The sequence below is a fragment of the Macaca nemestrina genome, chromosome 3 (genome assembly GCF_043159975.1).
Source record: "Macaca nemestrina isolate mMacNem1 chromosome 3, mMacNem.hap1, whole genome shotgun sequence".
In the NCBI taxonomy this organism is placed as follows: Eukaryota; Metazoa; Chordata; class Mammalia; order Primates; family Cercopithecidae; genus Macaca; species Macaca nemestrina.
The window spans coordinates 88,638,367-88,665,037 of NC_092127.1; the positions used below are offsets into that span (position 1 = coordinate 88,638,367).

At 37.0% G+C, this 26,671-nt stretch overlaps 1 protein-coding gene across 3 annotated transcripts in view; it reads left to right on the forward strand.

Moving 5' to 3' along the window:
- Window positions 1-26,671, forward strand: part of LOC105486357 (endomucin) — a 121,252-nt gene that overhangs the window by 81,984 nt on the left and 12,597 nt on the right. For 2 of the 3 annotated variants that reach the window (XM_071093253.1, XM_011749209.3), the window contains 6 exons: window positions 11,062-11,154; window positions 11,387-11,446; window positions 13,380-13,475; window positions 17,638-17,662; window positions 18,823-18,884; window positions 24,462-24,535. In XM_071093253.1, coding sequence (XP_070949354.1) covers window positions 11,062-11,154; window positions 11,387-11,446; window positions 13,380-13,475; window positions 17,638-17,662; window positions 18,823-18,884; window positions 24,462-24,496 — 371 coding nt within the window. In that variant the 3' untranslated portion in view covers window positions 24,497-24,535. The remainder of the gene's footprint in view (window positions 1-11,061; window positions 11,155-11,386; window positions 11,447-13,379; window positions 13,476-17,637; window positions 17,663-18,822; window positions 18,885-24,461; window positions 24,536-26,671) is intronic. The other variant, XM_024794264.2, reaches the window with a different exon arrangement.

The window sequence follows — 26,671 nt, forward strand, 5'->3', positions numbered from 1 at the left end:
GATAGTAGTCTATCTATTTTATTAATTTTTTTCAAAAAGCCAGCTCCTGGATTCATTGATTTATTGAAGATTTTTTCGTGTCTCTATCTCCTTCAGTTCCACTCGGACCTTGGTTATTTCTTGTCTTCTGACAGCTTTGGGGTTTGTTTCCTTTTGGTTCTCTAGTTCCTTTAGTTGTGATGTTAGGTTGTTGATTCAAGATCTTTCCACCTTTTATCAGCCAGGGGAACTCATGTACACAGTTGATGGAAACGCATACTGGTGCAGCCATTATAGAAATTAGTATGGAAATTTTGTCTGGGTGCAGTGGCTCATGCCTGTAATCCCAGCACTTTGGGAGGCTGGGGCAGGAGGATCACCTGAGGTTAGGAGTTTGAGACCAGGCTGGCCAACATGGTGAAACTCCATCTCTACTAAAAATACAAAAATTAGCTAGGTGTGGTGGCACGTAACTGTAATCCCAGCTACTCAAGAGGCTGAGGCAGGAGAATCACTCGAACCTGGAAGGTAGAGGTTGCAGTGGGCCGAGATGGCACCGCTGCACTCCAGCCTGGATGACAGAGTAAGACTCTGTCAAAAAAAAAAAAAAAAAAAAAAAAAAAAGGAAAAAAAAGAAAATAGTATGGAAGTTTTGAAAGAAATTAAAAATAGAACTACCCAAGTGATCCATCAATCCCTTTTCCTGGTAAATACCCAGAGGATATGAAATTACTACCATATAAGGATATGTGAACTCCTATTTTCATGACAGCCAAGATGTAGAAACAATTTAAGTGTCTGTTAATGGGTGAATGGATAAAGAATAATATTCCATATTCAGTGAAATATTATTTAGTCCTAAAAAATAATGAGACTTGCCTTTTGCCGAAACATGGATGAACATGGAGGACATTATGCTAAGTGAAATAAGCTAGACACAGAAATAATATTGCATGATCTCACTTACATGTGAAATCTAAAAATAAAAAAATCAAATATACAGAGATACAGAACAAATCAGTGGTTACCAGGGACAGACAGGAAATGGGGAGACGTAGATTAGAGGATACAAAGTAGCAGTTATGTGGGATAAAGTCTAGGAGTCTATTGTACAACATAAGGACATTGTTAACACAATTGTACTGTATTTGGGATTCATGCTAAATGAGTAGATTTCAATGCTCTTGCCACAAAAACAACTAAAATGTATAATTAAGATGATTGATGTATTCATTTACTTCACTATAGTAACTTTTACTATCTAAATGTATCTCATAATATCATGTTGTATACCTTAAATATATACAATAAAATTTATTTTAAAAAATGTATTTAATTTTTAAAATGAGAGATCAAAGAAAGATAATTATAGTTATATGGAAATGATCAATTGATCAATCAAGGTCTAAAGATATCTCCACTCATTTCATTCAATAGCACAACAGTAGTATGTGATAGAAAGCTGTGTTTAATGATGCTTAACATGAGAAAATTATGCTCAATATTCAAAGTATTGGGGAAAATCAAACTGCAACTGCCCACTGTAACATATCCGGTAAGGCCCCAAATTTGGTATGAACCTGTGCTAACTATACAGAATGGTATATTTAATCAACCACCATTAACCAAGGCATTTAATAAATATTCGTCCTGTTCCTATTATGTGTACACTAGCTAAAAGAGGAAAGATACATGGAGCCTGCCATTGGCAGTTACTAAGGACACAAGTCAATATTATACATAACTATAATAATTCTAGTAGCCATGTAGGCATAAAGTAATATGTTATGGGTGAATTTCAGATAATCTTACATGAGATCAGAGGATAGAGTAATTTTTGTTTTTTGTTTTTTGCTTTTTTCCTTTGGCTGTGGTTGAAGTAACCATTGGGTGGAAAAAAAAGCCAGTTTTAAAAGAGGAGAAAGGGTTCATGAAAGTATTGACCCCTTGGCAGCCAGATTATTCTACCTACTCATTTTTCTAGCTCTAAGTTCAGACCAAATGAGGAGATTAAAAGACCTACTGAAAAGTGATGAAGGGCTGTTTATTCCCTAAAGATAATGCAAACATTGCATAGCCATTACAACAATTTTGAGCAATGATGGAATTCTCTTTTCTTTCCTTATCATTTTCATACAGATAGGCAGAGCTAATAACTTGTTCTTGAAAAATGAACCTTTTGATTTCATTGATAAGAGACCTCAGCCCTGAGCAAAATGGACCATTGTGCCTTACCAAATTGAGAAAGGAATAAGCCATTAACCCTTAATTTTCTGGGGAAAACAACTGTATTAGGGTCCTCCAGATAAACAGAACCAATAGGTTGTGCACAGACAGCGAGAATGAGAGACAGAGAGAGACAGGGAAATAGATAGAGGGATGTAGGGAGAGAGAGAGAGAGCAAGTGAGAATGAGAGAGAGAGAAAGATGTATTGTAATAATTGACTCATGTGATAATAGAGGCTGAGAGGTCTAAAGACTTAGGCAGGCTGATGGAGTAATTCCAGCCTGAGTCCAAAGGCCTGAGAACCAGGGTAGCTGATGGCATAAGTTCCAGTCTAAAAGTTGGCAGCCTCAAGCTCCAAGAAGAGCCAGTGTTTCAGTTTGCGTCCTAAGTCAGGGAAAGACCAATGTCCCAGTTCAAGAGAGTCAGGCAGAAAAAGTTCCCTCTTTGTTCTACCCAGGGTTTCAACTGGTTGGACGAGAGGCAACCAGTCAGGGAGGGCTATTTGCTTTGCTCAGTCTACTGATTCAAACATTAGACTTATCCAAAAGCACCCTAACAGACATACTCAGAACAATGCTTGACCAAACATCTGGGCACCCTGTGGCCCATTCAGTATGACACATAAAATTAATCATCACGATATTCCCACAGCAACTAGCATAACTTAAGATCTCATCATAGATACCTGTTTTACTTTCCTTAACTGTGTTTCAGAGTCTCAGTTGCATTGTGGTCATTACAGTTGATAGAAAAACAAAGTCAGAACAGGTATGAGAAGTGCCACCAAACCTGACCACGGGCCTTTGGAAAAGAGGATGCTTCATCCTGTCTGAGTATATTCACTGTGGTTGACACTCTTAGTTTTGGGCATTGGCTGCTGACCTCTAGGAACTTACATAAAGTGAAACATGAATCATTCTATACAGGGGGTAGTTTATCTGAGTTTTCTAACTTTTAATGACAGAATCCTGCTCTTGTCGTTTAGTTAGGATCCAGTCAAGCTAGAAATATACCTCTAGCAGAGTAATATCTAGAGATTTTTTTAAACTTAGGATTTTAGGGTGTTTAGAAAATTAATTGAGAATAAAAGTATTCAATTGTCGAATGAGAAATATATCAGGGTATATGTGGTAGTGTCTGGTACAAACTTCCTTTTAGGAAATTGTACAGATTCCGGGTATGGCTAAGTGGTTTCTTATCTAGTTCAGAGATCTGCTGAATCTCAAAGTAGTGCTCTGCACTGTTCTTGCATCACCCTAGTCTGCCCTGAAAAGTCATAAGAACTCACAGTCTTCACTGGTGAGCTGCCCAGCAATCACTTTAGGAACCAACACATTTCCTGCTACTGCTAAAGGGGTATGGTTCTCCAATAAACTCTATGACATGCTTATTTACTATATTAGGAATAATTCTCCCTGTCTCCTTGTGTCTCTCTGCATGGTCTGGTTTGACCTACTGAAGGAAAGTGTTTAGCTTGTTTTGATAAGAAAAATGCCTATGTGATTGAGGCCTAAATTGAAAATATATTGTATTTTATGTAGCAAAAATAAGAGTCTTGTCTTTATAACTCATCCCTACTGAAACACAGCAGCTTAGGCAGCATGATTTTGGGGTTGATATCACAGACTCTAGAGCTTGCATTCAAATCCTGGCTCTGCCACCTACTTGCTGTGTGGCCCTGGGCAAATGAATATCTCTAGGCATCAGTTTCTACTTTGTAAAATGCAAATATTAATAATACAATAATTAAGTGTGTTAATATTTGCAAGACACTTAGTTTCTTTTAAGGTTTTGAAAATAAAATCCTTCTTAATATTTTCATGTCTGAATTCATGATGCAGGAGGGGATAAGAATATCTCAAAACTTTCAGAATGCTAAGAACAGATTTTATTGATTCCATTGATAATGATGCCATAAGTAACTAAGATAAACATTTTAAAATCTATCGATTACATGGCATATTACAAAGAAAACAGAAAGGGTTTTGAGTCATATTTGGCTTATGGCTTAGCCTTGCACTTACTGTTAAATATATTACTTTATCTCTCTGAGCCACAGTATCTCTCATCTTTAAAACACAGGATTAAAAATGTTTACTTAAGAATAAAATAAATTAGCACATATGGAAGTAATTAACACAGTGCCTCAGTCACTCTCGTCATATATAATTTTGTAAAAACTACTATTTAAATCAAAAAGAAAAAAAATTCCTTTTCTACAACAAATATTTCTACAGAATTACCTAAAGTAAATGAATCCCCATTCAGTTATTCCATTATTTCTGGATTAGAAGATGTTATTACCTCAGGTTACTAACATTGATGGCCCAAAGCAAAGCAAAGCAAAGGAAATTTAAGGTAAAACGTTTTTTGCATTGCTATAAGAGTACAACCAGGTCAGAAAGGTAAGGTCAGATGAGAGCGGGAATTAATTTTCATCATCTGAAGGCAGAAAATTCCTCCTGTGATATTTTACCTGTTAAGTAGATAGGGGGTGCCATTGTGTGTGAAAATACATACTAGCCACGGATTGAAAAGAATCTAAAATCCTAGTTAGAGGAGACTCCAGGATTACATCAACATGCTCCCTTTCCAAAACACAGAATTGCACCAACCATAGTCATAGCACTTATTGTCTATACCACTCATGTATCACTCATATAACAGATTATTTTCCTCTCCAATAATAAAAGCCCAGAGTAGACCACATGTTCTCCTTTCCCTGAGTGTCAGGGTGCTCAGAGTCCATTCTTGTGGCCAACAGCAACAATTATGTTAATACCCGGCATTAACTCTTAGAAGGGGCCTGTTTACTTCTTTCATTTGCATTTGTTCTAATTTCTTATTTCAATCTCATTCATCTTACGGTCTGTAAAATTGCTTAAGCTCCTCAAGTCCTTTTTTTAAGAGTTATAAGTAAAATTTAATAAACAATAACATAGTCTCTCCTATTTCGATCCTTGGTCTTTGCCATGATGTTTTACTTGTTCTTTATTGCATGTTTAACATCTGTCAATTTTGGGATATGCTTCTCACCTCCCCTACTAAAATGTGAGCTCCTTAAATGCAACAGCTACCTCTCATACTCTGTTGTATTTTCTTCAACATTTAGTGGTGGTCCTAAGGTAGGTCTCTATTTTTGTTCTTGTTGTCGAATGAATGAGAACAATAATAATATCATGATTTTAAATATGTGCCAATCCCAATATTAAGTTTAAAAGGTAATCTCATAAATTCACTTCATCTTTCATAGTAGTCAATTCTGCTGCCAAGAAGTTTGTTTATCCATTCAGTGAATAGTGATGGACCCTACTTCCAGACACTGTTATAACACTTGGGAAATATCAGTGAGCAAAATAAAGATCCTTGCCCTAGAGGTTCTTATATTCTCGCAGGGAAAGTAAACTATACCCAATAAAATAATAATTAACTAAATTATATAGTAAGTTAAAAGATACAAGTGATCTGAGAAAGAGAAAATGTGAAGCAATAGAAGAGGAAGGGATCACAAGCACTGGAGAGGTGGGGAAGGGTTTGCAAGATTGAAAAAAGTGGCCAAGGTAAGTCTTCCTGAAAAGAGTTGAGTAAATACAAGAAGGAAGTGAGTCACCCAATATGTGGAGGAAGAACACCCGGGCAGAGCTAGAACTTGAGGAGAGGCCTGGCATGTTTAAGGGACAGCATTAAGCAAGTGGGCAGAGTTGAGGCAGGGGATTTGCCAGGCAGATTACCTAGGGTTTTGTGGGCTATTGCGCGGACTTTGGCTTTTTCTCTAAGTGGAATGGTGAATCACTGAGGGCTTTGAGCAACAGTGTTACATTAGCCGACTCATGTTTTATAACTCAGAGAGCTGAAGAGACACTGTCAGCTGAAGAAAGGATACAGGAGAGAGAAGATGGTGGTTTTGACCAGGGTGATCACAGAGTAGATGGCAAGAAATCTCAAAATCTGGATTTATTTCAGAGGTGAAGCCAATAAATATTCCTGATGATTGCATGTGGAATAGAATAGAAAGAGATGAGCCAAAAATAGGTCGTTGGCCTGAGCAATTGGAAGGAATGTCTGCTCCAAACTAGGATGGGAAGGCTTCAGATAGAGTGGAAGTTAAAGTATGAACATGCTGAGTTTAAAATGTGTATTACTTGCTAAGTTAAGTATCTGAATTTACAAATCCGGAGTTTAGGAAAAGGTCTGGGATGGAAGTATAAGTTGGGGAATCAGTGACATTGATGCATTTAAACCTTGAAATTGAATGAAATCGCCAAATAAATGAGGGTCATTAGAGATGAGGACCAAGGACTAAACTCTAGGGGGCACTCCAAGATTATAATTTAGAAAGAAAAAAAGGGGACAGGTGTGGTGGCTCATGCCTATAATCTCAGCTCTTTGAGAGGCTGAGGTGGGAAGATCACTTGAGGCCAGGAGTTCGAGACCAGCCTGAAAAACACAGCAAGGTTCATCTCTACAATAAAAAAAAAAGAGAGAGAGAGAGAAAATTAGCTGGGTGTGGCGGTGCATACCTGTGGCCCTATCTACTCAGGAGGCTGAAGCAGGAGGATTACTTGAGCCCAGTAAATGAAGGCTGCAGGGAAGCACTGCAATTCAGTCTGGAAGACAGAGCAAGGTCCTGTCTCAATATAAGAAGAAAAATTAAAAAGATTTAAAAAAAAAAGAAAGAGGAGGAACCAACCAAGGAGACCAAAAAGAAAAAAAAATCAATAGAGTCTGCTCTATTCTATTAGTACCCACATAAAGAACGTGTGATAAGCAGAAGAGAAAGATTTGTGTCAAAGGCTGAAAAGTTATTTTTTAAAATGGGACATGAATAATCTATCAAATTACAATTAGAGACCATTTCCAAAGTGCTGGGATTACAGGCGTGAGCCACCATGCCCTGCCCAAGATTTCTTTTAACCAAAAAAATTTGGGAGGGAAACGCACAGAGAAAAGAAGGATGGCATGGTAATAAGTTCAGGGATTTTGTATACCCATAGATAGTCCCGTTAGAGCTTCACTCTGAGAATAACTCAAAATCACTACACACGCAAATTCTTAGGAGAGAACTTTAGTCATATAGTGACTCTGAGGTTGGACTTAAAAAGGGCATCTCATATTACCACATGAAGTGGGGAAGGGGTGATTCTCCATAGGAAGAGTTAGGCTTCCCCTAAATAAAAAGGGAAAATAAAAGATTTAGACAGAGCCAGGCGTGGTGACTCATGCCTGTAATCCAAGCACTTTGGGAGGCCGAGGTGGGTGGATCACGAGGTCAGGAGATTGAGACCATCCTGCCTAACATGGTGAAACTCCGTCTCTCCTAAAAATACAAAAAATTAGCCAGGCGTGGTACCGGGTGCCTGTAGTCCCAGCTACTTGGGAGGCTGAGGCAGGAGAATGGTGTGAACCCGGGAGGCTGAGCTTGCAGTGAGCCGAGATCACGCCACTGCACTCCAGCCTGGGCGACAGAGTGAGACTCTGTCTCAAAAAAAAAAAAAAAAAAAAAAAAAAAAAGGTTTAGACAAACAGATATTTCCCTTATGAACCAGTGCCCAAGTCTTCCAAGTCCAGTTTAAAATTCCTGGAGGCTTCATTTCTGCTTCCAATAGGAAGTGGCCTTTTAAATACTTGCCAGGGAGACTGCTTTAATCTGAATGTTCAGAGAAGCAGAGTTCAAGATTCAGTTAAAAGTACAAGGATTTTATTAGGGGAAAATACCTAAGAGAGAAAAAAAATGCCTGGGAAGGATGCCTGGGAGGGGACAAGGAAAGTCTAGAAGAGCTACCAGACTGAAATGCACATCTGACCTGGTGATAGGGAGAGAGAACACAGTTGCTGAGCAGAAGCATCTAGGAGAGGTTCAGGGAGACCATCAGGGAATCCTCCAGTCCACATTCATCCAAGGACAAGCCGGCCTAATATTTCTGGCAGGTCCACTCATTGGCTGGGAGTAGCCTTAGAGAGACATGACACCAGTACAAACAGAGAGATGGGTTTCAGAGTACATGTGGGTAACTTTGGTCACTTACACTTTCTATAGTTGGAGTTCTGTGAGGAGCATTATTATGGCAATCACAGGTGCCTTGGGACATTGATAGGTCTTCTGTCTCTAAAACTCTCAATGATTTATTAAGTAATTGGTCTACAGTGAGGTCCAAATATGTACCACTGTCAGACGCTGATGGGGTAAATTTGGATATACATTATTATAACAGACTTGACTCTGAGGGTCTCTGTCTCATCAGTTTGCTCCAAGTTCTGACCTGAAGTTTCCCAGCTGGACTTAAATACTGAAATATCATAGCCACAAATTCAATAATTGTAAAAATCACCAAACGTCAGGATCCAAGAACAAACCTATGTCATCTGAGAGTACCATATTCTACTCCAGTTTCTCCAGTTCCTCTATGTCTTGACTAGAGCAAAGAAGCATCTGAAAACACAGAAGTGGCTGAAGTTCATATATTTCACTCTTAGAATTTTTGAGAAAATTAGACAAACTGACCTTGGTTGGGAGGTTCAACTCTCTAAGGGAATAATCATAATATAATAATAGAAAATTATTATTATATATAATATATACATATTAATATCACATTCCCTTCTAAGCAGTTTAAATTTATTTTTACTCATATAATTTTCACAATACTATGATGTAGAACTATTATAATCTCCATGTATATGTGTGGAAACTCAGGCACATAGAAGCTAAGCAACTTGCCCAAGATTCCACAGGGTAAGTGCTAGAGTCAGATATGTATCCTGTCTTCAGAATCATGCTCTTAGCCACTCTGCTATAGCTCTGCTGTATGTCCTCTGGCAGTGCTATGTTGTTAGTAATATAGGATAATACAATCTCGACAAAAACTGTGTCGATCATCAGCTCTGAGCATGTCATGGATTCCACATCTGAGTCACAGAAAGAATAACATTAGGCTCACATTTTATGGATTCATCCAAGTACCATAATTTCATAATTAGCAATATGATCATGCTAAAAAACAGAGCTTCTCAAACTGTAGGTTAATTCCCATTATTGGATCATGACCAGTAATGTTGTCTGTGTGTGTCTGTGTGTGTGTTTGTGTGTGTGTGCTGGATTCAGAAATAATTTATTAACTGAAGGTTGCAGTTTAAAGAAAAACAAAACAAATTTAAAGTCTTTGTTCAAGCAGCCACCAAATCTTTCCACTATGAAATGTTAACATTTTGGCCTATCCATGGGTCATTAGCAATAACCATTGACACTGGGTGATCAACACATTTTAAGCAGGGAAGCTGGGAGTTTGTTCTGACTTAGACAGATTACACTTAGTCCTGAGGCTGCCATTTAGCCTATCTACAAGAACTTGGTAATAAGGTAGGACAATTAACCCTTGGGAAATCGCAAGAGGATTAACATCATCGGTTATTTAATCAGCCACCTTCTCCACCAAGACAACTGAAAGAGCATTCATCCTCGCTAAACTACTTGACACTGGAAAAGGCAGCTGAAAGTACCAAGGTTTCAGCTAGTTCCCACTCTTTTATTTAATATTCCTTTTTCTGCCTGCTTAGTGCACTAGCCTGACATTTTTCTTTGTTCTTATGGGCATATATCTAGCTTCCACCCACAGATCTCTTGCATGGCAAGAACGGTACAGACTCTGAACATTATTCTTCACCCACAGATGTCAAAAATGCATGAGCATGCAGTGCGTGCTGGGATGTGGGTGGTGAAGAAGGAATGAGCCAAGGCAGTCATAGAAATATCAATTTCTTTGGTGCAATTATATGTGGCCTCAATACGCCCAAGGAGCCATAATCATAAGAAGTGCCTCTTAGTGTCAGCTACATTTGACTGCACACCCCCTGTGGCCAGAGCTCCACGTTGGGTGTGTTGACAAGTATGGCCCTCACACTCTAGGAACTTGCAATTCAGAGAACAGACAAGGCAAACAGGCGTGATTTAAATAGAGCACTTCATACTGCAAGAGAAAGAGAAAAAATGTTCAAAAAATTTTCTAAGTACAAATTGTACTTTATTGCAAATTCACAAGAACACATGTTTTCAACTTACACAATACTTAATTATTTATATGTCCTTTAAACTTATTGACAGCTATGGATTTTGGATAGTAGATTTTTACTTATAAATTTTGCTTCAGTCCTTCTGATTGAAGATGGCAAATGTTAACTAAACAAACAAATAACAACAATACATTTTTTATTTATATTTCCCTTGGGGAAAAAAAAGAGCATGGACACTAGTGAAAAAAAAAAAAAAAAAAAAAAACAGCCAAGCAGCAGTTACTCTAGAAAAGGCACATAATAAAACCAGTTGCTGAACTTTAGGGATGAAAATGAAGGAGTCTTCTTTGATTTTTCCTCAATTCTTCTAACCAAAGCCTCAGCTGCAATTTTTTTTCCCTTCAATCGCTGATAAATATTATAAAATCTGAAGTCCTGTGCAGTTATGATCATTTTAACTATGTGCGATAGAAAAAAGAAATCACCATCAGCCAAAGTTAGAATATCTGAAATTTGAAAAATGCTTTTGCATAGATTTACATCCCACAGGAATCTTATGCAGTAGGTTATACAGGCTGTAACTTACACTAAAAAACTTACTGAAGTTTTCTTGGCGAGTTCCTGAAGATGTAAAACTGATACTCAGGCTTTCTGATTCTAAATTTAATTACCTTTCCAGAAGGAATGGATGAACTTACGGTTTAGTGTTATGATTGCATTTATCCTACTATTCGACAATAAATAGTTTTCACAGATCTTCAGAGAGGCAAACTGTTTGAATCTGCAAATAAATCCCGTATGAAGACTTAATACCCTAGTCTGATTCTACATTTGTAATTTTCATACAGGTAGCATTTTACAACCAGATGCCTCACCGTCTAAAGCTGGTACAGTATCCTCAATACCAGTTACAATTCCAGAAAACACCTCACAGTCTCAAGGTATGATATCTGTGTGTCTGAGTGGAAATCTGCTCTACCTGACCTTCTTTTTCACCAAGGAAGCACTACCAATCTTGACTCACAAAACAGCTCCTTCAGAATGAGACTGAATCTTTTGCACTTGCAGCATCATACCTACAAATCATGGCTGCTTCCTTAAATGAGGGTGGAGGGAGGACTGCAAGGATTGGCACACATTAACCAAAAGTGACTTTTTTTTTCTTTCTTATAGTAATAGGCAGTGAGGGTGGAAAAAATGCAAGCACTTCAGCAACCAGCCGGTCTTATTCCAGTGAGTAATAGCAATATCTTCATTAATGGCAGTAGATATACAGAATTTTGCATATGACCAGTAAAGGGGAGGAATCAGATTATGGGCAGCCTTTTGTCAACTTTATTGAGCCTTCAATCCCATTACAATACTATCTAACTGCTGCCTGCTCTGAAAATTTCCCACAGGTGAGTCAGGTCTTAATGACAAAAAAAAAAAAAAAAGAAGGAAGGAAAGAAAGAGAAGAAAGAAAGAGAGAGAGAGAGAGAGAGAAAGAAAGAAAGAAAGAAAGAAAGAAAGAAAGAAAGAAAGAAAGAAAGAAAGAAAGAAAGAAAGAAAGAAAGAAAGAAAGAAAAAGAGAGAGAGAAAGAAAGAGAGAGAGAGAAAGAGGAAGGAAGGAAGGAAGGAAGGAAGGAAGGAAGGAAGGAAGGAAGGAAGGAAGGAAGGAAGGAAGGAAGGAAGGAAGGAAGGAAGGAGGGAGGGAGGGAGGGAAGGAAGGAAGGAAGGAGAAGAGAAGAGAAAAAAAGCACACTTTGGCAATTTTTTTTCTTAGCTTAGTGTTTAGCAATTACAATCAAGGGCCAAGCATGACTCGATGGCACTAGTTTCAGATAAGCCAAAATGCACAGGTAGATGTCCCTGTAAAAGTGAATTATTTCCAAATTATCAGGTTGTATACCCTGAATATATTTCATTTTTGTCAAGTAAATAATTAAAACAAAAAATAAATTATATCAAAAAACAGATTGTTTGCCTGCATAGAATATTAAAAATGACCTTTAAAAATGTTCCATTTTAACTAAAACCTATATATGTTATATAACGTTTATGTGTGTGCTAAGACTGAATATAGAATATTAAATAATTTCCTTAGTAATTAAGAATAAAAAGACTATATTCAAAGCTGTTACTATAAAAGGCTCTATTAAGTTTAGGTAAACCCATTCCATTAAATAAGTCATCATAGAAATTACTGACTTGCTGATTCACGGCATCTTCACTTTGGGAGGCAATAATAATTTCACCTAAGATCTATTATGAAATCAGCAGAACTTACTTAAAACAAATATTTAACTCTGACAATGGAAGTGTGAACCATCCTACAGGTGAATTGGAGAATAATTCCCACCCCTGATAAATATATAAGGAGTATGTATGCAAGCAAATATGCTAAACTAATAGTCACCTTAATTTCCTTTAGTTGTGTGTCTATGACAGCTCTCTTGCTTTTATCATTGTACTTTTCATCTTAGAAATAACCAACAGGAAGGAAGGAAGGAAGGAAGGAAGGAAGGAAGGAAGGAAGGAAGGAAGGAAGGAAGGAAGGAAGGAAGGAAGGAAATACAAATATGAAAAACTCACCCTAAGTTACTGCAGCAACATCACTCCCCCAAACAGACACACATACACCTATCTTTCTTGAATCATGTTCATTTTTAAGAATCATCTTCACTGTGATATCTACTTACAATATTTTATGCCTTTTCTAGTTTTTAGATATTATTATAGAAAGAAATTTGTGAGTGTTTTAGAAAGCCAGCATTAGGACAAGAGCAATCCCAATTGGGTTATATATATTTTCCCAGTAACTTCATTATAAAGTACTAAAAAATGTAATGAGTGAATGTGGATTTAATTATAATCTAGAGTACAACTTCTGCTTCTCCAATCTTCCATCTCCCCACTTCTTCAGTCTCCAGGAAGAAGGGGCACTCTCTCTTAAGGTTGGAATTTTGTTTCAGAAAGGTTACAAGACTGACATCAAGTGGTTATGTCAAAAATGACAACTAGAGGAAACCCCATGAATCAGAGAAATCTTTGCCTAAAATATAATGTTTTTAATAGAATGATGTTTAAAGAAGAAAGGAAATACTCATGCTTTTGCTCAGTTACTAAACTATCGCTGTGAAATTCAGTAGCCACTCTAATTGACAACGTCTCCAATTCTTTTTAGGTATTATTTTGCCGGTGGTTATTGCTTTGATTGTAATAACACTTTCAGTATTTGTTCTGGTGGGTTTGTACCGAATGTGCTGGAAGGCAGACCCGGGTAGGTAACTGTGTTTGTTCTTATTTTCCTGAAAGAAGAATGAATATATGCTCAGTTTAAACTTGATTTTAAATTCTTAAAGGGAGAGAAGAGTTATAGAAAGAAATGAAATGTCGTATTTCCTGATCATAGAAACAAAGGATGAAGGGCACAGACACCCACTGAATGCTAGTGAATTGCAGGGTAGGAATTAAATACTATTAGTAGATATTATCAAATGTGGGAAAATTCTTTTTAATGAAATAGCCCAAATTTTGTGGGTGGTCAGGGGAATATGGTAGTAAAGAGGGCATAAAAATGACACCTTGTCTGTGGTAAAGATTAACTCCATTTCTATGTAACAGAAAATAAAGACAGGGATTGCTAAGAATTCAGCTCAGGGGCCCATAATCTCAAAAAATGTTCTGTGACTAATTGCTCTCCTTGGAGACACACCCAACGAAAGTATCTTCCATGACCATGTTATATTTTTTATCCTTTATAAAAATAAACTTTCTGTTTTAGAATAGAGTTAGAGTTACAGGAAAATTGCAAAGATAGTACAGGGAGTCACCACACCTAGTTTCCCCTATTCGCTTATTAAGATCTGATGGTATGTTTGTCACAATTAGTGAACTAATACTGATAAATTATTGTTAACTAAATTCTGATTTATTCTAGTCTTTACTGTCTTTTTTTCTGTTCCAGGAACTTTGACTCTTCTTTACTCAACCTTCATCTAAATACCCCTTCAACTCCCACAGCTCAGCTGTCATGTTACCTTAATTCCAAACTACCTCTCCATTTCACAGCCCAGCCCCGGTCATATAATGTAGTATCACGTAACCATGCCCTCATCCATACTATTCCTTCTGGAATATCCAGCCCACCTCTTACCTTTCATAACACACCGAATCTCCAACTTACCCATTAGGACTCAACTCAAACACAAATTTACTGTATCTTTTTATAACATACCACTTCTTCAAGCAGAATGAATTCTACCTTTAATTGTAATGCTACATATTTGGATTATATCATTTATCATACCATAGAATAGTTACTTATTTCTCCATGTGCCTACCTCTCTTGAAAATCAGGCAACCCCTCCAAGTCACAAATCACATATTGTTCACATTGCATGGTACCTAAAGCAGGCCCTTACTATATGCTTATTGGTTACATTTTTAAATATACAGTAAATAGAATTCTCTTTCCCCACTTTAATTCTAAATATGTCACTAAAAAACTCTACCTAAGTCTCATAAACTGTTAAAAGGTAAAAAGCAATTATTTTTAAAAGGAATATAAGCTGCATTATTCTTTGTTTACCTCATGGACAATGTGCCCCCCAGGACACTAATGAATGTTATCCCTAAAGCCACCTACTGACCGTGCATTGCATGGACAGTTGTAGTATGATCGTGACAGTACCAGGAGAAACTAGGAGACCAAAACAGCAGAGTTCATTTTAGCTCTTGGTGAAAAGTAAAAACAAATCAATGCCTTTTCCTTTGGGAATCAGTGAATAAACTTCTTAAAGTCTGAAACATGTCTCCTTGTTCAGTTTTCAGAGGGGAAACAGCATTTTTATAAGTCAGTTTAATTTCCCTAAGTTTCTGAACTACCTACTAATCCTATCTATTACTGGAAATTGGCTATCCAAATTGAAGCCTGTGAGTGTTGAGTATATAGGATAGGTAAAAATTAATGTGCTAAATTTATTTGTAAAAAAAAAAATGCTATACTAAAAATTACTTTACATAGGAAGATTTAAGAATACAGTATTTGAAAAGTTGACATTTTCTATTAAAGAGGCTTCTGTGGATGTGTAAAATTCCAACCACTATGGATAGCTATTCTGAAGACGTAAGTATTTTAAAGTCAAGTTTGGCAATTGTACAAAGAGCCAAATCTTTTTGGTTATTGTTAACTTTGTTTCTGAGACAGAATTTAAAGCACTGTTATCATTAAATTAGCACCATTAAATATCTGCAGTTAATCACTCTTCAAGTATGTGGGAGAGACTTTATCTAGTTCGAGAAATTAGTAAACCCATTCTGCTCTGTGGAAGACAACATGAATCAGAGATTTCAATACGAAATTAAGCTTACCTGGACAAGGCTGACAGTGGACTGAGCTTTAACCAAATAAGAATGGTATATATGCAGAAAATAGTCTGTTGGCTTGCATCTATCTGCTAATGAGAATATTGCTATAGTTTCCTAGGGAAAAAATATTAAAACAGGCATATAAAAATGTCAATACATTTTGCTGGAGAGAATGCGGAGAAAAGGGAAACCTCGTACACTGTGGGTGGAAATGTAAATTAGTACAACCACCATGGAGAACAGCTTGGAGGTTCCTCAAAAAAACTAAAAATATAGCTACTATATTATCCGGCAATCCCACTGCTGGGTATATATGCCTAACACAGGAAATCAGTATATCAAAGAAATACCTGCATTCCCACATTTGTTGCAGCACTGTTCACAATAGCCAAGATTTGGAAGCAACCTAAGTGTCCATCAACAGATGAAGAGATAATGAAAATGTGGTGCTTATACGCAATAATGTCCATTCAGTCATGAAAAAGAATGAGATCCTGTCATTTGCAACAGCATGGATGGAACTGGAAGTAATCATGTTAAGTGAAATAAGTCAGGCACAGAAAGACAAACTTGCCATGTTTTTATTTCTGGAAGCTAAAAAATCAAAACAATTGAACGCATGGAGTGAGAGAGTAGAATAATGGCTACCAGAAGCTGGGAAGGGTAGTGGAGGGGAAGTGGAGATAGTTAATGGGTACAAAAATATATGAAGTATGGATAAAACCTAGTATTTGACAGCACAACAGGGCAACTATAGTCAATAATAAACGTAATGGTACACTTTGAAATAACTCAATGAATATAATTGGACTGTTTGTAACGCAAAGGATACTTGAGGGGATGAATACGCCACTGCCATGATGTGATTCTTATGCATTGCATGCCTATATCAAAATCTCTCTTATACGCCATGAATATCTGCACCTACTATGTACCCACAAAAATTATAAATTAAAAAAATCAACTCATTTTAAAACAGGGCTATTAGCATCACAGTTAATACTGTATTTGACACATAGGAATAAAAAAAAATGCTGTTAAATCCTTACTGATGGAGCAAAGATGAGGTTAAGTCTAATTGGTCAGCAGCATATGGTGCCATGGGTTAAATCCTAGGGATTAAGAGTTATGATTGGATATCTTAACCAAGATGACAGAAATAGAAGCAGCCAAAATATTAGTGGAAGTTAGGGTCTTTATAAATAAGGATAGTCAAGGCCAGGAGAATTACATTGAAAGGGCATATTCAATGACAACATTTAGATTAAATATGAAAGGAAATCTAAGAAACAGAAGCTGAGTAGCAATGGAATAAAACCAGAGCAAAGGAGCACAACAAGGGAAACCTTATGCAATCACATTAAACAGTTGGCCTGATTGGCCATAGATTAATGCAAGATTTGATCACTAACATTCACTCCAGAGAGGCCACGTCCTTATGCAGAATGAATCATTCTGAGTTCTCACTCTAAACCCCAGGTGTTTTCTACCAGACAGTTGTGAAGCAGCCTGGCAAAGAGTACAAAAGATTAGTTGCAGCTAGTAGCCTCTGTGATATTTTGCAGGGCTCTTTTGAGAGGCTGAATCAGTGGGTTTAAGATACAATTAGATATAGTATCTACATTGTAGCTCACCACAAACAGTGATTTGTGTCCCAGAAAAGAACAATGTATAAAAGAAAGTCAAAACTTCAATTCTCTGGCATAAAATCTTCAATACTTTTAATAGATTTTTTTCAGAGATACTGAAATAAACAGACATTTTCTGTTGTCCATGGGATATGCAATAATGAACAGTAATTTCACATAGTGATATGAAACTACAAGATCAAGATTAGTCCAGAACTAAATGTAGTGGGGTTGACCTAATTAGGACTATCCCATGAATGCCAGGATAAATATTAACCATACCAGAGGAAATGGCTTGGCAAGGGGAAAATTAAAATATTTTAAAATGGCTTAGAAACATCTCTGTATAGAAAAGAGTGGGTGGCAGGTAAGGGAGTTACAGGGGCTCAGATTTTTGGTAGCCAACTTCTTTGCAACTCTAATAACAACTCCCTCTTCTTCTAGGCACACCAGAAAATGGAAATGATCAGTAAGTAAGCCCATATCATCTTTTGTTTAGATCCTACCATTTACATGTGAAAATTATTGTTAACTCTACTTATACGTTTTTGGATTATTTTCTAAAGTGTAGAAGCACTACATATTGGCTTTGACTATTTGTCAGAACTCTCTCCATTTCACAGAGAAATTCCAAATATAAGATCATGTTTAATCTTGGAGTGGTAAAACGGGAAATAAAAAGATGAAATGGAAAAAGTAGAAGAAGGAACATAATTATGAGGCAAAATATCATAGAAAAAAATCCCTAGAGTTTTTAGATAGTTTTCCCAGTGACAATTTTTAATGTTTATCACAGAGAAAACTGTGCTTCTACCTTGAGCCAGTTCTCAGTGCCTTTAAGGTAGATGGCTATTCCACTTTGACTTGATTAAGATAAAGCAGATTTTACCAATCCAAGCAACTGTAACAACCAAGGTGCTGCAAAGAGGCGTGATGAACTGTTTTTCATGTCAAAACAAACCTTGTTTTCCTTGTTGACATGAGTTTGCGGTCTACCTTCATACAAGTGTTTTTATATTTCATAAGGTTGTAAACTTTAGAAATAATGCTACATTACTATTCATATGACTTAGAGACTCCTGAGATGTCCAAAGGAAATAATTAGAGTTTGAAACTCTTTCGGATAGGTGAGAACTCTTGATTAAAATAGACAGTTCAGATACCGTACTACAGTATCTCAGGACTTCATGAAAAGGATTATCTCCAGAATTCAGCATAAGCCCAAAAGGTTTGTAAACATTTATATGTCTTCCTCTCCGTAATTCAGAATTGGAGACATGTGCAATATGGACCTTGTGCCAAGTGTTTCACACAACTCATACTAATTTTTAATTTATCTGACAATCACCACTATGAGAGAGTGGCAGGGATTTACTGGCTTGATTGCAGAAAAAGTAAAAATTGCTAAAAAGTATATGTGTATTTGTACGTGAAAAGACAAAGTTCTTGCCATGGAAAGATATATGTATGTGTGTGTGTATATTGTGTGTGTGTGTGTATATATACATATGTGTATACATACATATATATGCATATGTATCTTCATCATTCTGTTTGTGTCACAGTACTTTCACAAACATTCAATGCTGATTACTGTGGTGCTAATTTAATGTTTTCTGTTTCAAATAGACCTCAGTCTGATAAAGAGAGCGTGAAGCTTCTTACTGTTAAGACAATTTCTCATGAGTCTGGTAAGTTTCCAGACAATCGATTAGATGAAAATTAGTTATTTTAGAATCTAACTATAACCTTGGATTTTGTTCATGTGAAACATAAACAAAAAGCCTAACTTCTTTAGAAATAGCCAATTACTGTCAATAAATGTAAAATTCTTCCATGAAGGAAAGAAAAATCTTACCATTTTGATAAGGTTATTGGACTATGTGGCCTTTAGAGGTTGCTTTCTATATATGTGTGGATGTGTAGATGGCTGGAGGCATTTCCTATTCTGCAGGAAGGGCAGAAAGATCACAAAATTTGTTAACAAGTTTTTAAATTATTGCTGTTGTTTTGTTTCATTTTGGTACTGGCTATGTAGAGTCACATGTGGTCAAGAGGACAAAAAAACTGGTCATCAGTTAAAATGTAAATCAGGTTTTATATCATTTATATAAATTTAATCATGCCTCTCCATAAAGGTAAAATATAATATTCTCTTGATGTAATGTGAATGTTTCCAGTTTCTTAGGTATATTCATTTGATTGAAATTGTAAAAGTCTTTCAAAATATAGGTATGATTTGTGTCAAGAACAATGAAAAAATGTGATGCTGGATAACTTTTCAAAATTAAAATCATAGATTTTTCTTTGTTTTGAGTAGATCAGACATTTAAACCATTGATATCACAAAACAGATCAATTAAAAGCAATTATTAGTTTTATAAAATAATCTAGCTGGGAGCTGTGGCTCATGCCTGTAATCCCAGCACTTTGGGAGGCTGAGGCAGGCAGATCACCTGAGGTCAGGAGTTGGAGACCAGCCTGGCCAACATGGTGAAACTCTGTCACTACTAAAAAATACAAAAATTATCTGGGTATGGTGGTGCATGCCTGTAATCCCAGCTACCTGGGGGACTGAGGCAGGAGAAATGCTGGCACCCGGGAGGCAGAAGCTGCAGAGAGCCAAGATCCTGCCACGCACTCCAGCCTGGGTGACAGAGGAGCGAGACTTCACAAAAATAAATAAATAAATAAATAAATAAATAAATAAATAAATAAATAAAAAACTTGTGGGTCTAATTTAAATATCACGTTACATTAATACATTTACAATATCCAATTCTCCAATTGAATATTGGGGATAAGCTATATTATAAATATCGCTGGTGGCTCAAAATAATTTCGTAAAACAGAAGCTATAAATATTGTCCCAAATCAAGAGCAAGATATTACAGGCTGAAAGTGGTTTCAATTTCATGTATAAATTCAATGTAGAACAAATGGCAACAGGCAAACAGAAGAGCTGAAGAGCAAGGACAGCTGAAGCCTGCGCAGGAATGCTAAAACCCCTCACATGAGCCATCTTCTTTCAGGAGAGAGCTCCTTTTTCCTTGCATCTCTTCCACTCTTTAATACACACATTTGCTTTATTCCTGTACTATCCTTTGTCTCAGGAGGAACCATCTGAAGGGTGCAAAGGAGCAGAATTTACTCATAAAGTGGTTAGAAGCTACTCACAGTTTCCTCCTGGCTATTCACCAGCCTTTACTCAGTAGCCAGGCCTATTCTACCAGGTCAGGGGAAAGGGCAAAAATAAAAAAAGTGGTCAAGCAGGCTAAAAGTGAACCAGTCCTGAGTAAGCACATGAGAGACCCTAAGCATGACTACACGATTTATCAAGAAAAGTCCTCAGAATCTGCCTGTGGCTTGCAAACAGGCATCACACATATTCCAAACACTCTGCAGTCATGTTGGCTCTCCAAGCGGTGAGTTAGGGTGCTAAACATACCTGGAAATGTTCTGTGTAGAAGCTCCCGGCTCTCCTTTTGAGGACGGCGCTGGGATCGGGACTACCTGCAGTTTTCTACCACCCATTTCCACCAAAGAAATGGGACAACTGACACTAGAATCATGACTTCCAGCAGGGGGAAAACCTCAGAGAATCTTGTGTTTCTTGGTTGCAAATGTAACAGCAGACTCTTCTTTAATGCCTGGGGAAAATTCTATGTAGGCTTTCTCCCACTCTCGCGGTGACTATAGCAGTAAGTGAAATAGACGGTGGCAGACTAGTTAAATCGACCCTTAGCCCACCTAATTTCCTTTTCTTCAAACAAAGTCAGGTCACAGGTCTAAAAGGGAGATTTTATCATGGAAATAGTAACATATAGTCTTGAATACTTTTATTTCTGCCAACTTCAATTTAGAAATTATATTGCTTTTAGCAAAATAACCTCTCAAAGGGCAACCCAGATAACTACCATGGAAAATATTTGGTGATAGGGCAACACTGAAATTGGTGATTCAGAGTAGACTTCAGTAGTCCAGAATTTATTATCTAAAATACAATGCTATCCAAATGCTCCTTGTACTACCACAATTTTTATTAAAGTCTATCATTAACAGAACTTGATGTCTTCCCAAACACTAGCAAACAAATTTCTTCCCACTGCATTTCAAAATGTATTCAAATATATTTTCTTTATAATACTATGCTCACTACACTCGAGAAGTTACATTACTAAAATTATTTTTACTTAAGTAACTTCTCTTACCTAATACTGATGTCTTTCCTAAAAAATAAGTCAAAAAAAAAAAAACTTAAATGACTAGGTTTGATATAAGTTCACAAACTTAGCTCAATTTTTCTACTGCTGCCTAGATAAAAATTTTTAGAAATTTTTAAAATACAGAAAAACATTGATAGAACAAATATCTGACTACCAACTACTCAGAATTGATGACTGTTACAATTTACTTTCTTGGTTTCAAGACCTAAGAAATATAATGTTAATTAATGAGCATAGAAGGGTAACACAATGAAATTTGAGCTTCAGTGGTCATAAAAAGTATCTGAATCTGTCATTAATTCAGTGTAGAAACCCTGGACTTTTTACCATGGTACAGACCAATAAACAATGTTTCCAAGGAAACAGCCCTCTGCAGCAACCCACCTTTAGGAAAAATGCCAGTGGATGTCAAATCTTCTGGTTTTCTAGAAGCCTGAATGAGCCACAGTTAAAGTTCTGGTCATTTTCTCCTGGGAAGAGAGTTTTTTCACTCCAAATCTCTCTTTTTCAATTAGGTTATGGAGTAAGTAATGTGGTTGATGTTCATCCATCCATTCTCCCTGCTTCCTTTAAATATATTCTTTGTTGAATAAGGTCTTCTGCTGAAGTTGTAACTCATGCATGTTTAAATTTATAACTCTCTTAAATGTAAAAGAGAAAGTTTACTAGGGTCTAACAAGAAGATGCTTTCAGGAAAAAAAAAAAAGAGTATCAAATGTTGCAGATCAAGGAGTCCTTTATAAGAACATATGAGCTACTCCTCAGCTTTAGTAAGGGATCTCGTCAGGTTAAAGGTCACCATGATTGACTAAAAAATGTATGTGTGACATGTGTTTTAAATGTGATTCTTATATCATCTCAGAAATCTAATACACATTATCTCACTTTTAATATGTCAGGTTATACAAACTATAAAGAAAAAATTTGGAATTAGAAATATATATGACTCTATGGAAGAAGAAAAACATTGTATCACTAAACTTAGCTTCAAAGCATCAGTTGACTTTGAACCATTTAGAGTAAGAAAAATCAGATCTGAATTTATTAGAATACTCCTCTGCTTAGAAGACTCTGATAGGTAATAACCTAAGATTAAGTTCAAACACCTTAGCATGTCTGCAACACCTTCCATGATGTGCCTGCCTTCTCTAGCTCAGTTTTGACAACACTTGATATGCAATAACAATGCATATTTCTCAGACTTCATTTATTCCCTTCCCTGTCCCCTGACTGTCTCTGTCTTTCTGAACCCAGCTTTCTTGAAGGAGGAGTCTCTTGTTCTTCTTTGTCATGTGCGCTTCCCCGTCTAATGGTAATTATATGTGATTAATATGTCATTAGCAAACTAATTAATTAGTATGCTATGGCAATTATTCATTAAGTGCATAGTCATCATTTTTTGCTTATTTTTACAAATAAAAGTTCATTGAAAACAAAAAATGAACCACAGAGTAAAAATGAACAAAACATTCACAGATTTATAAAGCCGTATGTAGAATCCTCTTCTGTCCTCAGCCCTTCAATATTTGTCTCATTCTCTGCATTTACACCAAATTTTCCTTGACTGTTTCAAGTGCAAATGGTTTTTCCCTCATCTTAAGATGTTGTTAATTTGGCAAATTAACATACTTTACTGCCTTATAATATTTTTTCATGGCTGAAACTACCATTTTAATATTTGACCAGATTATGAATAATGAAAAATAGAAAAAACAGAGAATAAAAGAGAATTTAAAACTACCCATGAAACAATCTTCATACAACCACTATTGGCATTTGATATGTTTCCCTCTGGATGTTTTTATTTTCACTAGATATGTATGTGGGTTGTTTGATTTTACTATAAATATCATTATTCTTGTTACTGATATCATATTGTTATTAAATTTTTCTCAACATTTCTAGTCTGTCGATTAGACAGACCTTGAGGAAGAATATTAAGAATTGTAAAGATTTTCAATGACTTGCTTTGCTTGACTTCTGGCAGACGCTAGAGGATGAATCAATATTTATTTTGTTTACTTCTCATTCCAGTACTTCATAGCCATGGGTTCCAAACAGGTGCTGCGTCGTTTGCAAAATGAACAATAGTTGGCAAAAGATTGCCTTGGAGCAGGGTCTGGGAGTGCTGCAGCACTATGCCCAACATTTCTCAGAGCATAGAACCAGAGGAGCTCTTGAAGAGGAGTCTTGAGTTTGTTCTCCTCAGAGGTCTCTGGCACTATTTGTTATTGCCATGTTGATACAAGTAACAGGTGACATCCTCAGAGTCCCCAGAGGACAGATTTCCTAACAACTGGCAAATAAAAGCTGGAGCAAAATGATGAAATTTATTCTAAAAGCTGGAGATTTTGACCTATATTGCTTTTATATTGTGTGACTGACGCTGATACTCAGTTCTACCTAAAAGACAGAAGTAATGCAAAATATGTTGGTAATGAATCCACTATCATGGAAAAAATACTTGGAGCCTCTCAACTTGCCATCATCCTAGGTTAATATTTCTGTGTATATCGGATGGTGGAATAGCACTGGGATTTTGAGTAATGGCACCTGCGCTGCTCTGTATATCACCCAAGTGTTCATTTGGCCTATAAATTCATTTTCACAAAACCCTCACTGAATTATTTAAACAGAAGGACCCTAGAATGTCTTCCTGAAAAAATGGCACTTTAAATACATGATATGGGCTTGCTTAGGCAGAGCCAGGTCATGTAACAAGGAAACATCAATACTCATTCCCCAGGGTTTCTTTGATGTTATTATCTCCCAACTCACATCTCCCACACCCACTGCCCCCTGACCTATCCCACCCAGGACTTCATATTGCTACTTTGGAGTGAAAACAGATGATGGTTTGTCAAAGCTCATATATTTTGGTGACTAATTTCTAGACAATACCAAGAGGCAAACTGTGGCTCTAATGACATTCTTGCAGGAAAATTGAACTTTCCTTGAAAAAGAGAAAAAAGCTAGGAAACTTTGTTTTCATCCTTACTCAGTCTCTGAGCTTATAGATCAAAACATATCTTCTGTTCTCAGGTGAGCACTCTGCACAAGGAAAAACCAAGAACTGACAGCTTGAGGAATTCTCCCCACACCTAGGCAATAATTATGTAAGTTTCCCTATTTCATTCACGGAGACAATCATTAATATCTGTTTTGTTAGCCTGGTGCAGTTTAGATTGTTTTTAAAGAATTTCAAAAGCTGAAAAGTTAATGGTTTGTGTCAGTGCAATTATCATTCATTATTTATTTGTCTAAAAACAAACTCTAACAAAAATGGCCAAAAAATGCATGACCTGATGGTTGTAGACGATTTGTCCAATTCTCTTGCCTATCTAAGGAATGATACAATTTGTTCTTTCTGCCTGTTGTTAATGTTTCCTTGTAAATCCAGTCTGCCTACCTAGGTCAGTAAGCACACACTAACTGTGGCGCTTAGACAGACTTCTGTTGCTAACAAAGACTGGCAGGATCCAAGTGACAGTGCTTGCAAATTTGCAGTTTATTGCAAGAAAATGATAAAGCATAGAAACTGCGTTACAGTAAAGGTGTGTATCACGGCCACAGTCTGGTTCAGGGAAATGGGTTCAGAGAAGCTAGATGAAGGGTCCAACTGCCCTCTCTCTATAAGGACCATACCAGAATACATTTTCTCTCTTCTCTCTGGGTCTAGAAACCATGGATGTGTGGAAAAAACACCTTCAAAAAGATGACCTAAAATTCAGTTTCAGCCAGGTTTCCTTTTACTCAGCTGGTCATGTAGACATAGTCTTGCTGTGTAACCAGCCAAGGGACAGAGCCCTCCAGATAGCATGACAAAATCAGATACAAATGATCAATCTTACTACAATAATTGTGAATCAATAAAAAATGGAAATTTCTCAAAAGTATATTCCATGTCATGACCAGGAGTAAGCTCAAGGCAGGTACATTTCTTATTTTAGTAAAGAGCCCAGGTCAATGTTAAACCTGCCTTGGAATTAACTCTCCCAGTTGGTATGGGATTGCCTTTTACTTTCCCAGAACTGAGTAAGGAAATGCTCTTCTGACTTTAACTTAATTGTTACAAGAAGTATCAATTAAGTGTTGTCACTTAGTTTTTGAGGTTTTATAAAACTTGTAGAAGAATCGACCCTTCGGCAACTAACAATAAGAAATAAAATAAAATAAATACATCTCCAGAATTGGCCTGATCACAATGGTAGTCACTCTAGGTAAAGTGTCCACGATGAGAAATATTGTATTCATGGCCTAGGTCTACTGCCTAACTACTAACCCTGTGCTGTTACAGACACTCAGAAATTTCTTGTAGAATAAATGGTACCTGCTGTGCTTGTCTGCCCAGGAGCAGAAGACAAAGACAGAGGAGTGCCATCCAAACACATGTGTCAGTATCAGGATTTTATCCCCCTCTAGCCAGTAATTAGGGATGGATTAGGAATCTTGGAATTTGTGCACTCTCAGCATGCTGCAGTGCCCTCTGGAAAAGAGGCAAGCCTGCCTCTCCCTGCCCTCCTGCTCTTCACCAGTCATGAGCCCCCAGCTTGGGCCTGCAATACAATCACCTTTTCCCAGCTGATTAGTCTAATAGGCAGTGGCTCTGAGTGGCAAGCCAAGGTCTCTGCCCCTGCTGTGACCAAGCTTGGGGGAGAGAAAAAATCCTAAGCTTGTCTCAGGCCTGCAGTGCACAGTCTGGGAGTGCTAAGCTGAGATCTACGACCAGCACTTGTGTGGGAGAGGATCACACACTCTCAGAGCACTGAGGGGGAGCATGGCTACAAATGTGAGGAAACACAGAGGGGCTGCATGGCTGGCTAAGAGTCTATCTACCAGCCATTATGTTTAAGCACTATCTGTTGAATTGCAAACCAAACTTCAACACCAAAATACTTTGGTAATATAGTCCTCTGCAAAACCAAGGACAAGAAATCAACTGCAAATGAAGACCCTGCACAAAGCCTCAGCCCTCTGAAAACATATAGGAATGAAACCCACTATACTCAAATTATGCTACAATTAAAGAAACATCACCCCACATAGGTGAGAAAGAACCAGCTCAAGAACTCCTGAAATTCTAAAAGCCAGATTGCCTCCTTACCTCCAAATGACTGAACTGGTTGCTCTGCAATGATTCTTAACTAGAAAAAAGATGGATGAAATTACAGAAATAGAATTCAGAATCTGGATGGCAATGAAGATCATTGAGAATCAGAAGACTGAAACCCATTCCAAGGAATCTAAGGAAT